The following is a 12,165-nucleotide window of genomic DNA, read 5'->3' as shown; positions in this document are numbered from 1 at the left end:
CTCCTTGCAAATGCGGGAGGTCTCACTCTCACGCGCCTAGCAGTTTCGGTGTTATTTCCCGCACGGGTTTCAGCTCAGTCTTATCTATCATCAGCGTGGAGCGAACTGGGTTGGCGACATGAGTTTAGGGTTTTAGAGCTGACCTAATTGTTTGGTAGACATGTTAGATCGGGAAATTCTCGGTTACCAAACAAAAAATTCTCAAGCATTATTCCTTTTTCCATACCTTCTCGACACTATCAAACAAGGAAATAATACATAAAGAAATAAAACCTAAAATAGTAGACAATTGAATTGAAAAACGTTCGACTTTGTTCTCTTAACCTTCACACCATATATAGTACGAGGTTTTCTGCATACTGTGTTCATGCATTCAAAAGGCCAAAAACTTCAATTGGGACCCACGTCCAATTCCACCAATTCAGACACTTTACTCTATTTGTCCAAAAAAAAGGGATTAGGGTACATGTTCTTCTAGAATAATTTCTAAGAGATAAAACAATGAGAAGTGACTCGATTGACAATCAGTTGGGTTTGACATATGTGTGTTTAAGGTTCGATTATAATGTGAAGCATATTTCTCAACGGTATGTCAAAAAAAAACATACTATTGATCTTAGGAAAAACATATTACACAATTTGTATCTAATGGATTAGAACAATTCACGTTTTTCACGCATTTTCTTTAATAAATCTAGTCTTTTTATTCAACGTAAAATACAGTACTAGTCTATTAGATTCAAAATCATTATTATTTATTACTTTTTTAGATTTTTTTTATAAATATTGATATAAAAAGTAAGGAAAAAAAAATGAGGGGCTGCCGGATCTCAATCCCAAAAAACAGACAAGGAAAAATCAGTAAAATCATGCAAGACACACAACTTTCATCTCCTAAATCAATAAACTTGAAAAATCAATTTATTACTTGGTTAATAAAACAAATTATTCAGAATCCTTTTATGGGTTTTCTTTATTAATCAAAATTGATTGATTTCTTACCTTTATTAGTTTTTTGTAAAAAAGAAAGTAAACTATTTTTTCTGTTTTCCATATCAGGTTACAAAATAAAATCTCAAATTTCCTTTGATTCTCCCTCTGATTATTTACCTGGTACGTGGTCAGCACTTCATTCATAGGATTTGATTGTGAATAAATAGAAGAGAAAAAGAAAGAAAGAAGAGAGAATTTCAAATACATTTATTATACATTCAAAACTAGAAAACACAAATGTTGGGTTAGGCGTATGTGTGCCCGAGGTTCGATTCCAATGAGAAGCATATTTCTCAACGGTATTTCAAAAAAAGAAAACACGGATTCTGGATACCTATCCATATTTAGTGAGTTTAGTATTGAATTACTCACCTTTCATGCTTATTATCTGATATTTGAATCAAAGAATGTGTTTCATGCCATGCCTTTATATAAGAGTTGCATATTGATTTTACATTTATATATAGAGAGAGAGAGAGAGAGAGAGAGAGAGAGGAGCCTTTGGTGCTGTTGTGTGTGTGTATCAATGGAGTATTCTGGTGCTAGTGGTGCTGCTTCTGGTGGTGATGAACAGATAACTTCTAACTCATCAAGAAGAAAGGGCAAGAAGAAGGTGTACCATCGCCACTCACCGAACCAGATTCAGCAGCTTGAGGCGTAAGATCTCTTTTCTTTTTCTTTTCCTTATCAATGGATTGTGAAAACACAAGTTCTTCTTCCTTTAAATGTTTTTGGGTTGGCTAGATTGATTTTTAGGAGTTCTTTTGGTTTCTGATCCAGTTTTTAATGGGATTTTCTGGTTTTTTAATGCCAGTAGGTTGATTCTTGTTGAATCTGCCTTTTGAGTACATGTTTCGGCTGTTTTTTTGGGTTTTTTTTCCTGCGTTTTTCATGTATGTTTGTCTTGAATCGTCGACGTTGTGGATCATTTGATTTTGGAGATTTGATGTTAAACAAACGCAGATTTTTCAAGGAGTGCCCTCATCCGGACGAGAGCCAGAGGATTCGATTGAGCAGGGAACTGGGTCTGGAGTCTCAACAGATAAAGTTCTGGTTTCAAAACAAGAGGACTCAAACAAAGGTTTACATTTGAACTGGTTTTCTCTGTTCAGATCATTATGTTTGGTTCTGTAAGCCTGATTAGATATGGTCTTTATTTTCAGACTCAAAGTGAACGACAAGATAACTCAACTCTTCGTGCTGAGAATGAAAGGATCCAATGTGAAAACATTGCGATCAGAGAGGCGTTGAAGAATGTCATTTGTCCGGCTTGTGGAGGACCTCCTTTTGGAGAGGAAGAACGTCAGCATAGCCTGCAGAAACTACAACTCGAAAATGCTCAATTGAGACAAGAGGCTAGTTTTCGATTTGCAGCATTTATGTAGATGTGTTTGTGTTTATTGATGTTGAGGTTAGTTAATGTTTCATATCCTTGCTTTCTGCAGCATGACAAGGTATCCGCTCTTCTTGCCAAGTATGCGGGGAAGCCTGTCGATGCTTTATTGGGTGTCAATCCACCTCCTTTGAATTTCTCAATGCCAACCCTCCTGAATCCTATTGGCATTAAGAACCCTGCTGTTGGCCGTCAGCTGAATTCGATTGGTGCTGACTTTTTTTCCTTGGCACCATACCAACGTCAAGTAATCCCTGAAATGGAAAAGGCGCTCATGATGGAAACAGCCGCAACTGCTCTTGATGAACTAATTAGGCTTTTGCAAAATAACGAGCCTTTATGGATCAAGGTATCATCTAATGATCGATTAGTTATTCATCGTGACAGTTATGAGAAGAGCTTCCCCAGATATAGTCACTTTAATAGTCCTGGTGCACGTGTCGAGTCATCAAAGGATTCGGGATTGGTGACAATGAATGGACTGAAGCTGGTCGACATGTTGCTAGATTCGGTAATTTTAGTATCTTCTTAATAAATTTCTAAAGGTTAATAAATTTTTAGTAATGATATCTTGATTATGCAGAATAAATGGATCGATCTTTTTCCATCCATTGTTACCAAAGCAAGCACATTACAAGTTCTTGAACCTGGAACGAGAGGGAACCGCAGTGGCGCCTTGCAGCTGGTATATAGTTTAGCCATAGAAATTCCAAGCTTTTTGTGCTAAGTTTTTGTTCTGGCCAACTTTTGTTGTGGAACAAGTCATACAAAGTTTTAAGATGTTAAATTGCAGATGTACGGACAAATGCACGTCCTTTCACCCTTGGTGCCAACTCGAGAATTCTTCTTCCTTCGCCATTGTCATCAAATTGAGGCAGGGCTCTGGGTGATTGTTGACATCTCTTATGAAAGCATGAAGGATCGCGTCTTAAATTCCCGGTGCTGGAGGCTTCCTTCCGGCTGCATGATACAAGAGATGCCTAATGGGTGCTCCAAGGTGAGTAAATTTATATCTATATCAGTATCTGCTAAACCGAATTGTATATTTAATCATCAAAGAAAGAAGTTCTGATACTGGAAGCCGATCTCTATTAGGTTACTTGGGTAGAACATGTTGAAGTGGATGATAGAAATCAAACTCATAGGCTCTACAGAGATGTCGTACGCACTAGTTCTGCTTATGGAGCTCAACGCTGGATCGCTACACTCGAGAGGATGTGTGAGCGAATGGCATTCTCCGCAAGACTAACTGTGCCTGCCAATGAACCAGGAGGAGGTATACCATTACTCAGTGATCCCTCTACAACTCCTCCTACGCTACTTCTCATGTTTTCTTTAATTTCCTTTCAATGCCTTCAATTGTTTCGTGGGTTCTTCGCCAGAAGGAAGAAGGAGCCTGATGATGCTTGGCCACAGAATGGTGAAGAACTTCTGTGCAATCCTGAGCATGACTCCTAAACTAGATTTCCCTCACTTGTCTGAGGTGAACAATAGTGGTGTTAGAGTAGCGGTTCGGAATAACACAGAACCAGGCCAGCCTAGCGGCCTTGTTGTCAGCGCTGCTACCTCTGTTTGGATTGCACTGCAACCTCAGAGCATCTTTAACTTCCTCCGGGACGAGAAAACCCGAGCTCAGGTATATAATGCACAAACAAACAACTCCATCTAATACAATAGTCAAATTAGTTTATTTTCACCTTTCTGTTGTTCTGCAGTGGGATGTACTCTCTAGTGGAAATCAAGCACAGGAGGTTGGACACATCTCCAATGGCTCTCATCGCGGAAACTGTATATCGCTCATTCGGGTAATATTCCATTATTCGGTTATTCCTCTCCTCTATCTTCTTCAATATATGTCTTTGAGGATCATTGATTGGAAATCCTAAATGTTTGTTGTATGAAGCCTTTCATACCAAATGAAAACAACATGCTGCTGTTTCAAGAGTCCTGCATAGACCCTCTAGGAATGGTGATAGTCTACGCTCCCATCGACCTTCCATCCCTCAACGTTGCAGTAAGCGGGGCGGACTCATCCAACATACCAATTCTTCCATCAGGTTTCATAATCTCCAGCGATGGCGGCCACCCCGACTCCGCAGCAGCAAATGGTGGTGGTGCTTCCACAAGTACTGCAAACTCTAAAAGGTCTCCGGCAGGTTCGCTCCTTACGGTGGCATTCCAGATATTGGTTTCAACCCCATCTGGTCCGAATGAACTCAACATGGAATCCGTGGCAACTGTCAATACCCTCATCAGCTCCACCGTTCAGCGAATCAAGCGCGCACTGGATTCAAATATGGACTGACAGATTATAGAAACTAGACATCTTTGATCTGCATTTGTGTTTTTTATATGTAAATCTTTGCATGGGAGTATTACAAGGTCAGCGCATTTGCTATCACATGGTTTTGTTGACCATTATGGGTCCGTTTGAGAGTGCGTTGCATTTTGATCTATTGAAGTGAGATGAGGCATAGTATTGTGATGAGGTGAGGTGATGTGTAGCGTTTGAACAAACAAAATTGTTGGCGTGTGAGTTATTAATTTATGAATCAATTTTTTAAAGAAATATATATTATTGTTGTTAAAATCATTAATATATCATTAACATATCTGATTCATTAATAAAATTATATTGTTATATAAAACAACTAAGCTAAGTAGAAGAGATCTTATAAATGAAAAACCAATAAGAATATGCACATAAAAAATTGTATATAATTAAGTTGAATTTATTTTAAAAAATGGAATAAGATGTTGAATTTATTTTAAAAAATGGAATAAGATGGAGGTGGTCCAAGTCCAACCACATATTTTCACTCCTGTTTTTTTATGGAAAGAAAATATTATTAAACTAGACAAAATCTGGGGTGGGACACCCCTACAAAGTCATCTCATAGAAAAGGAATACTAATAACAGGAGACAAGAGGAAGTGCACTCCCTAAGACAAATCGAAATCAACGTTGGCTTAACTATTTGTATATACGTTAGCCTCGTGATCAACATGACTAACAAGAGCAAAAACAAAAGTGTAATACGAAAGAACCGTGTAACATCGGTCATCATTTTTTTTTCTATGTAAAAAATTCTTCTGTCAATGAAAGACGGAGCCCTGTGCTGTGACAATTCCAGGGGAGAAGCCTTGGTCAATGAAGAAGTCGCTCCCAATGCTTTGGCTAGAACCATAGATAGCATAGTTCCATCTCATTGCGACGACCCACCAAACAGATTTCCTCTACTTGCAATGCGGTGATCGAGACCAATCGACGATAGATATGGTTTGACTAGGTTGCTAAACGTGCCCTATATATAATGGAGGTCATTCTACTACTCAACTGCGAAGATACAACAAAGAAGGGCTGAAAAGCTTGGACATCCGGTATGACCATAAACTCGGTCTGTTAGACCTACATGCATAGAAGTTCTCATATGACAATATGATATGTTGGGCTTTAGCCCACCGCGTGACCACAAGAATATTACTCCAAGTAGAATGGAACTCAGGAACTTCTGATTAAGTATGAAATATTCGCATTGTTTAAGAGATAGCCACTCTTTAAAATTTAGAATTTAGTTGGAAATTAGATTTTTCCTAGAAACAAATAATAGTAAAAAAATTTATAATTCAAAAAATAAAAAGGAACATAAACATATGCCTAAATGCTAAATACATTAAAGGGCAAAGACCTAAAATCTCCAAAGTGAGGAAACACAGATGTAGGACAAGATTTGGGCTTGTATCTAGCCCATATTTGGAGGCCCAGGCCCAAATTACACCAAGCAGATCCAGCCCAAATATTCAATAGATTAATGGGTTTTTTTGAAAAATAACCCTCGTTTATAAACATTTTTCAAATCTAACCATTCTTTTCAAAACACTTAAATATAACCCTTTTGCCAAAGGAAAAGACATTCATATCCTTTCACGTCTTTTCATGCACCACCTCTCTCTCTTAAACCCTAAAAATGATTTTCCCTCCCAAAAACACTCCTCTCCCTCTGCGAAACCACTCTCTCTCTCCTTCAAACCCAGTAAAACCGCCCATGTATACCTCTTTCATTCGAAATTTGTCACAGATCTAGTGAAATCGATAAGCCAAAAGCTCAAATCTTCAAGGTTGAAGTATCGGGACGTATAAGCTCGGTAAGCTGCCATAGCGACGTCGTCGAAGACGTAAACGAGCCTAAAGTCGGCAACGCAATCTCCGAATTCGTTCCCCTAGAACATATAAGTGCTCACCGTGGTCGCTACATGTCCAACCCTTCGTCTCCTACTTCAGCGAGTTTGCATTTTACCATACAACATCTTGTGCTAAAACATCTTGTCATTTAAGTCGAGAAGGCAGATAGCACCAAACTAAGGTTAGTGTAGTGCATTTTATGAGTTAATATACCAGTACAAATATTTCGTTGATAAATGATTTTTCGTTGATGTGAGACAAATTTTTCGTTGGTTACTTCGTTAGTTTTCGTTTAACTCAGACAATTTTTCGTTGATAAAACATTTATATGGTTGATAATATAACGATTTCAATAAAGTGGGTTTCTCACCCAACAACTTTAACCATGGCTAGATGTATAGCGCAGAAGATGTTCGACCAATCGTAAATGGCAGAAAGTTTACACTTACACTTCACCATTCTGTTAGTGTAATAAAAACTCCAGTAAATATTTTTCGTTGCTAAACTTGTGTATTTTCATTGCTAAACGTGTATATTTTGGTTGCTAAACGTGTGTAATCTCGTAGCTAAATGACTGTATTGTCGTTGATATCGACAGCTTTTTTAGTTGATAACTGTTTTACTTTTCTTATATCATACCAATTGCAGTTATTTCGTTGATAACTGTTTAAATTTTCGTTGCTAAACGTGTATAATTTATGTCTGTTTCGTTGATAACCCTGTTACTTTTCGTTGAGTTTTTTGGTTGAATACTCACTTATTTTGTGATTCAGAAATGGAAGAGGTTAGCATATTGGTTCGTTATTGTGGGTCTTGGGAAAAGGTTGGTCTCAGTTATGCATATAAGGGTGGGAAGAGTAAGGGCATGATCATTCCAAATGACATTTCCTACAACCAATTATTGGATATGGTGTACGAATTGACGAATATCGATCGTCGGACACATAACATCCAATTGAAGTATATTTTCAATGTCCATGGTCCAACTGAACCTGTTGAGATTGAAGGTGACAGGGATGTTCATTTTTTTGTACGATGCAACAGCGACAAGAACATACCTGGGACATCTCTATGCATTTCAAACACTGATAGAGAGGTATATGATGATGATACTGAGGTAAATTTTGAGTTAAATGATGATCGATATGATATTGCAGATACAGAATTGTTTGAAGAACCTGACATAGTTGGATTCAGCCGGAACATTGATGATCGTAACGAACCTCAGATAAATATATCAGAAGTTAACGCCAATGATCATACAACTGCCCAGGAAAATTTTTCTTCTGAGGGTAATGCTGGATTTGCCGGTTCTAATTCAATTGGTGCGTCACAAAGCTGTGGTAATATGATCTCACCTGTTGTACATGATGATTCATATGCTGTTTTGAAAGTCGGAGAAATATTTCCAGACAAGAAGAGCTTGTTTAAAAAGTTATGCATGCATGCGCTTCATTTGCACTTCGAATTCAAAGTGGCAAAATCGACAAAAACTCTTTTTGTTGTTCGATGCAAAGTAAGTGAATGCAAGTGGTGGCTTCGAGCAACGAGAGTTGATGACACTTGTTTTTTCGTCATAAAGTTATATCGTGACGAACATTTGTCTTCTTCTTGTTTTGAATTTCATGAAGCTCGTCAAGCAACAGGTTGGGTTGTGGGGGAATGCATTAAGTCTAAATATGAGGGGGTTAGTTGCATTTATAAACCAAATGACATTGTCAAGGATTTTCAGAGAGTGCATGGAGTTTCAATCACTTATGGGAAAGCTTGGAGGGCTAGAGAAAGTGCCCTACATTCATTACATGGTACGCCAGAACAATCTTTTGCTGAACTTCCCTCTTTTTTTGCACAATTGGAATCAAACAATCCAGGAACGGTTACACATATTGAGTTGGATTCTATCAATCGATTGAAATACTGTTTCATGGCCATTGGACCATCATTAAGAGGTTTTCGTACTTGTATAAGACCTGTAATTTGTGTTGATGGAACTCATTTGAAAGGTAAGTATCTTGGAACATTATTTGTTGCCACATGTTTGGATGGAAACAACCAGGTTTATCCTTTGGCTTTTGGAGTAGGGGATTCAGAAAATGATGATGCGTGGACATGGTTCTTTGAAAAATTGAATGGAGCTATTGAAAGCATGGATTCACTTGTTTTTATATCGGATAGGAATGCAAGTATTGAAAAAAGTATCCGGAGAGTTTTTCCAGAGGCCATACATGGTGCTTGTATGTATCACCTTGGTCAGAATTTGAAGTCCAAAAAGTTTAGTGATTCCGTCATCCCTCTATTCTACAAGGCACCAAAGTCATACAATAAGGTGGAGTTTCACCATATCATGAATCAAATACTCAGATTCGATGCAGGTAATGTTTTCAAGTATTTAAGTGAAGCTGGTTTTGAGAAATGGTCTAGGGCTTATTTTCCTGGACAACGGTATAACATCATGACAACAAATATAGCTGAATGCTTAAATGGAATATTGAGGGATGCTCGAACCTTACCTATTACGAAGTTGATGGATCATCTGCAATCTTTATTACAACGATGGTTTCATGAGAGACGATCAATAGCTCTTGAAATGAAAGGTGAACTGACTGACTATTACGATAAAGTTGCAGAAGAAAGAAGGAATAGGTATTTAAAGTAATTTAATTCTCATTGATAACCTTGAGAAATTTCGTTGATGATTTGTTTATTTCGTTTAGAATTTAGTTATTTTGGTTGATAAAACTTTGAGAATTTTCGTTGATGATTTAAATATTTCGTTTAGAATTTTGTTGTTGTAGTTGATAAAATGTATCGTTGATAACTTTGATGATTTTGGTTGATGATTTATATATTTCGTTGAGAATTTTGTGTTTTTCGTATACTAAAGTTTCGTTGATAACTATTATTTTCTCGTTGACTATTACAATTTTATCGTTGATAATTAAAATTTTGAAACTTTTCAGGGCTAGGGTCATGACTGTGGAGCCTTTTAGTATAAATACTTTTCTTGTTAAAGATGGTGATGATGGAGGACAAGTGGATTTGGCCAGCAAGACTTGCTCCTGCAGAGTTTTTGATATTGACCATATACCCTGCATCCACGCCTTTGCAGCATGTAGAGTTAGAAAATTACCAATAATTTCATTGTGTTCGCAATATTATCGTACTGATATGCTGCTGCTAGCATACGCAGAACCAATCAACCCTGTCTTGAACACAGACGCTAATGTTCTAACTGAGGAATTGAGAGTTGTCTTACCTCCAGAAACCAGGAGAAAAAGTGGACGACCAAAGAAACGTCGAATTCCATCATCCGGTGAGCAAATACAAAAAAGAAAATGCAGTCGTTGCAAACAAGATGGTCACAACCGTCAAACTTGTAGCGAGCCCATTTGTTTACACCCTAGCACGTCAGCACAATGAGTTATGATTGAACTTGATCGTTGGTATTTATTTGTTAGGCTATCTCATGTTTCTTTGATAACTATTACTTGTAACGTTGATAAGTCTTACTGTTTCCGTTGGTAGTTATGTTATGGTGCATAGTTTTTCGTTGATAACTATTATGCGTAACGTTGATAAGTCTTATTGTTTCCGTTGGTAGTTATGTTATGGTGCATAGTTTTTCGTTGATAACTATTATTAGTAACGTTGATAAGTCTTATTGTTTCCGTTGGTAGTTATGTTATGGTGCATAGTTTTTCGTTGATAACTATTATTAGTAACATTGATAAGTTTTACTGTTTCCGTTGGTAGTTATGTTATGGTGCATAGTTTTTCGTTGATAACTATTATTCGTAACGTTGATAAGTCTTATTGTTTCCGTTGGTAGTTATGTTATGGTGCATAGTTTTTCGTTGATAACTATTATTCGTAACGTTGATAAGTCTTATTGTTTCCGTTGGTAGTTATGTTATGGTGTATAGTTTTTCATTGATAACTATTATTAGTAACGTTGATAAGTCTTACTGTTTCCGTTGGTAGTTATGTTATGGTGCATAGTTTTTCGTTGATAACTATTATTCGTAACGTTGATAAGTCTTACTGTTTCCGTTGGTAGTTATGTTATGGTGCATAGTTTTTCGTTGATAACTATTACTTGTAACGTTGATTACTCAAACTGTCTTCGTTGGTAAATATAGAATATCATATATATAAATGAAATAATTACAGTTGTATATATTAAATAAACATAATATGTTAATCAAATAGAAATTACATTCTCATCGTGCCCATTTTCCATGTCTCGACTGCAAATTTTTTCCTAATAAATCCCATGTCCTCAGGTTTCAAAATGGTCACGTCCTTATCGGCTGAGAGAATCTCTATGAATTTTATACAGAACATGCCGCAGTCCGAACTGAACGAAAAAGCAAGCGAAATTAGGTCAATTATTTATTAGAAGATTATTTATTAAAGGAATATAAAACCTTACCCATTTTGTTGTTGAGGAACTTCAGGTTGACGCTCTATGGTCCATGGAGATTCATCGTCGATGACGTTGGCCCGCTTCAGCATCTTGGGGATCAATGTTGCAATGGATTTCATTTCATTACTAAATGTCTCCTGTCTGGTGTGCTTGATAAGTAAATCATAACAAATGATCCTCTTTTCTTGAAGGTCTATCACACCAGCAGCCCAATGATCAGCAGTTATATTAATTGGGAAATAAACCCTATCCAAATTGGACCAAGAGACCATATTTTCCTTAGATCCGTCAACAAAATGCAGTAGAAGATCATCACGGTCCCAATGTGAAGGCTCATTGTTCTCTTCGTGCAATTTGTAACGGATGTTGAGATATGTCTGGAAAAAAAATTATATTGAAATATCAACGAAAAAATATTTATGTTATCAACGAAAAAGTGTATATTATAAACGAAGAGTGTAATATAAATGTCAACCTAAACATAGATAAAATCAACGAGAATTAAAATACTTACATGAAAAGGTGTATCCATAATCGCACATTTTTGTCTGAAAATATCAGTATTCTCAGACATTCTTTTACGAATGAACTCGAATGCAATGTCAAGATGCTGCAGAACATATTTATATCATTATAAGAAATAAAGTAAGTTTATCAACCATAAACACCAAAACAAATACAGTTATCAACCAAATCTATATGCATATATCAACCAAATCTATATGCATATACCAACCAAAACAAAAGCAGTAGTCAACGTAAAAGTAATTCAGTTATAAACATAATTTAAAAACTTTCATTAACATAATAACTAATTTATAAATTTCTATATCATTAACAGAAAACGTAATATACAAATTAAGAGTTATAAGTGCGTACCGTGTCTAGTATCCACTTGCTTTGGTCGATGATTGTATCAAACCAATCCTTTTTTGCATCAATTGTTTTTAGATCAATTGTCTTATCATGATTGATGGGATTCTTAAAGAATTCATTCATTTCAACTTCCCATTCGTTAGGAAACTCTGAAATAGGATTGAACTCTGGGAGGATCTTTCTCTTCTTCTTGGAAGGGTCAGTATATGGTGACACTTGGTACGAACCCCTCTTCTTCAATCTTTTGCTCTGATACTGTTGACCTTCTGTTGCAAGCTTTGCCAACAAACGTAAT

General features: G+C 36.7%; 3 protein-coding genes across 3 annotated transcripts; 2 read left to right on the top strand and 1 right to left on the bottom strand.

Moving 5' to 3' along the window:
* The first annotated feature begins 266 nt into the window (after positions 1 to 266).
* On the top strand, positions 267 to 4,944 carry LOC119998760 (homeobox-leucine zipper protein ROC8-like). Its single transcript, XM_038846163.1, has 10 exons — positions 267 to 1,650; positions 1,957 to 2,074; positions 2,157 to 2,348; positions 2,439 to 2,897; positions 2,970 to 3,071; positions 3,180 to 3,383; positions 3,482 to 3,662; positions 3,769 to 4,022; positions 4,102 to 4,191; positions 4,290 to 4,944. Exons 1-10 carry the CDS (start codon positions 1,247 to 1,249, stop codon positions 4,689 to 4,691), a joined length of 2,406 nt encoding a protein of 801 aa, XP_038702091.1. The 5' UTR covers positions 267 to 1,246; the 3' UTR covers positions 4,692 to 4,944.
* Positions 4,945 to 6,579: 1,635 nt separating this feature from the next.
* LOC119998649 lies at positions 6,580 to 9,988 on the top strand. Its single transcript, XM_038845985.1, has 4 exons — positions 6,580 to 6,749; positions 7,342 to 9,010; positions 9,137 to 9,211; positions 9,529 to 9,988. Exons 2-4 carry the CDS (start codon positions 7,344 to 7,346, stop codon positions 9,986 to 9,988), a joined length of 2,202 nt encoding a protein of 733 aa, XP_038701913.1. The 5' UTR covers positions 6,580 to 6,749; positions 7,342 to 7,343.
* Positions 9,989 to 10,597: 609 nt separating this feature from the next.
* Positions 10,598 to 11,588, bottom strand: LOC119998189 (putative ubiquitin-like-specific protease 1B). Its single transcript, XM_038845441.1, has 3 exons — positions 11,509 to 11,588; positions 11,001 to 11,371; positions 10,598 to 10,925 (listed from the first exon to the last, which is right to left on the bottom strand). Exons 1-3 carry the CDS (start codon positions 11,566 to 11,568, stop codon positions 10,781 to 10,783), a joined length of 576 nt encoding a protein of 191 aa, XP_038701369.1. The 5' UTR covers positions 11,569 to 11,588; the 3' UTR covers positions 10,598 to 10,780.
* Positions 11,589 to 12,165: the final 577 nt, after the last annotated feature.

Source organism: Tripterygium wilfordii, chromosome 5 (assembly GCF_013401445.1).
Source record: "Tripterygium wilfordii isolate XIE 37 chromosome 5, ASM1340144v1, whole genome shotgun sequence".
Classification (NCBI taxonomy): Eukaryota; Viridiplantae; Streptophyta; class Magnoliopsida; order Celastrales; family Celastraceae; genus Tripterygium; species Tripterygium wilfordii.
The sequence above is the reverse complement of the archived record's forward strand: the minus strand, read 5'-3'. Positions and strand labels throughout refer to the sequence as shown.

Excerpts from the sequence above, each read along its gene's own strand:
- LOC119998760 (XM_038846163.1), top strand. The coding sequence starts at position 1,247 with ATGTGTGCCCGAGGTTCGATTCCAATGAGAAGCATATTTCTCAACGGT. Across the intron at positions 2,349-2,438 it reads ATGCTCAATTGAGACAAGAG|CATGACAAGGTATCCGCTCT; the intron begins GCTAGTTTTCGA and ends TGCTTTCTGCAG. Across the intron at positions 3,384-3,481 it reads TGCCTAATGGGTGCTCCAAG|GTTACTTGGGTAGAACATGT; the intron begins GTGAGTAAATTT and ends GATCTCTATTAG.
- LOC119998649 (XM_038845985.1), top strand. The coding sequence starts at position 7,344 with ATGGAAGAGGTTAGCATATTGGTTCGTTATTGTGGGTCTTGGGAAAAG. Across the intron at positions 9,011-9,136 it reads GCTTATTTTCCTGGACAACG|ACGATCAATAGCTCTTGAAA; the intron begins GTATAACATCAT and ends GTTTCATGAGAG. Across the intron at positions 9,212-9,528 it reads GCAGAAGAAAGAAGGAATAG|GGCTAGGGTCATGACTGTGG; the intron begins GTATTTAAAGTA and ends GAAACTTTTCAG.
- LOC119998189 (XM_038845441.1), bottom strand. The coding sequence starts at position 11,568 with ATGTCTGAGAATACTGATATTTTCAGACAAAAATGTGCGATTATGGAT. Across the intron at positions 11,372-11,508 it reads TTATGGATACACCTTTTCAT|ACATATCTCAACATCCGTTA; the intron begins GTAAGTATTTTA and ends TTTTTTTTCCAG. Across the intron at positions 10,926-11,000 it reads GTTCCTCAACAACAAAATGG|TTCGGACTGCGGCATGTTCT; the intron begins GTAAGGTTTTAT and ends TTTTTCGTTCAG.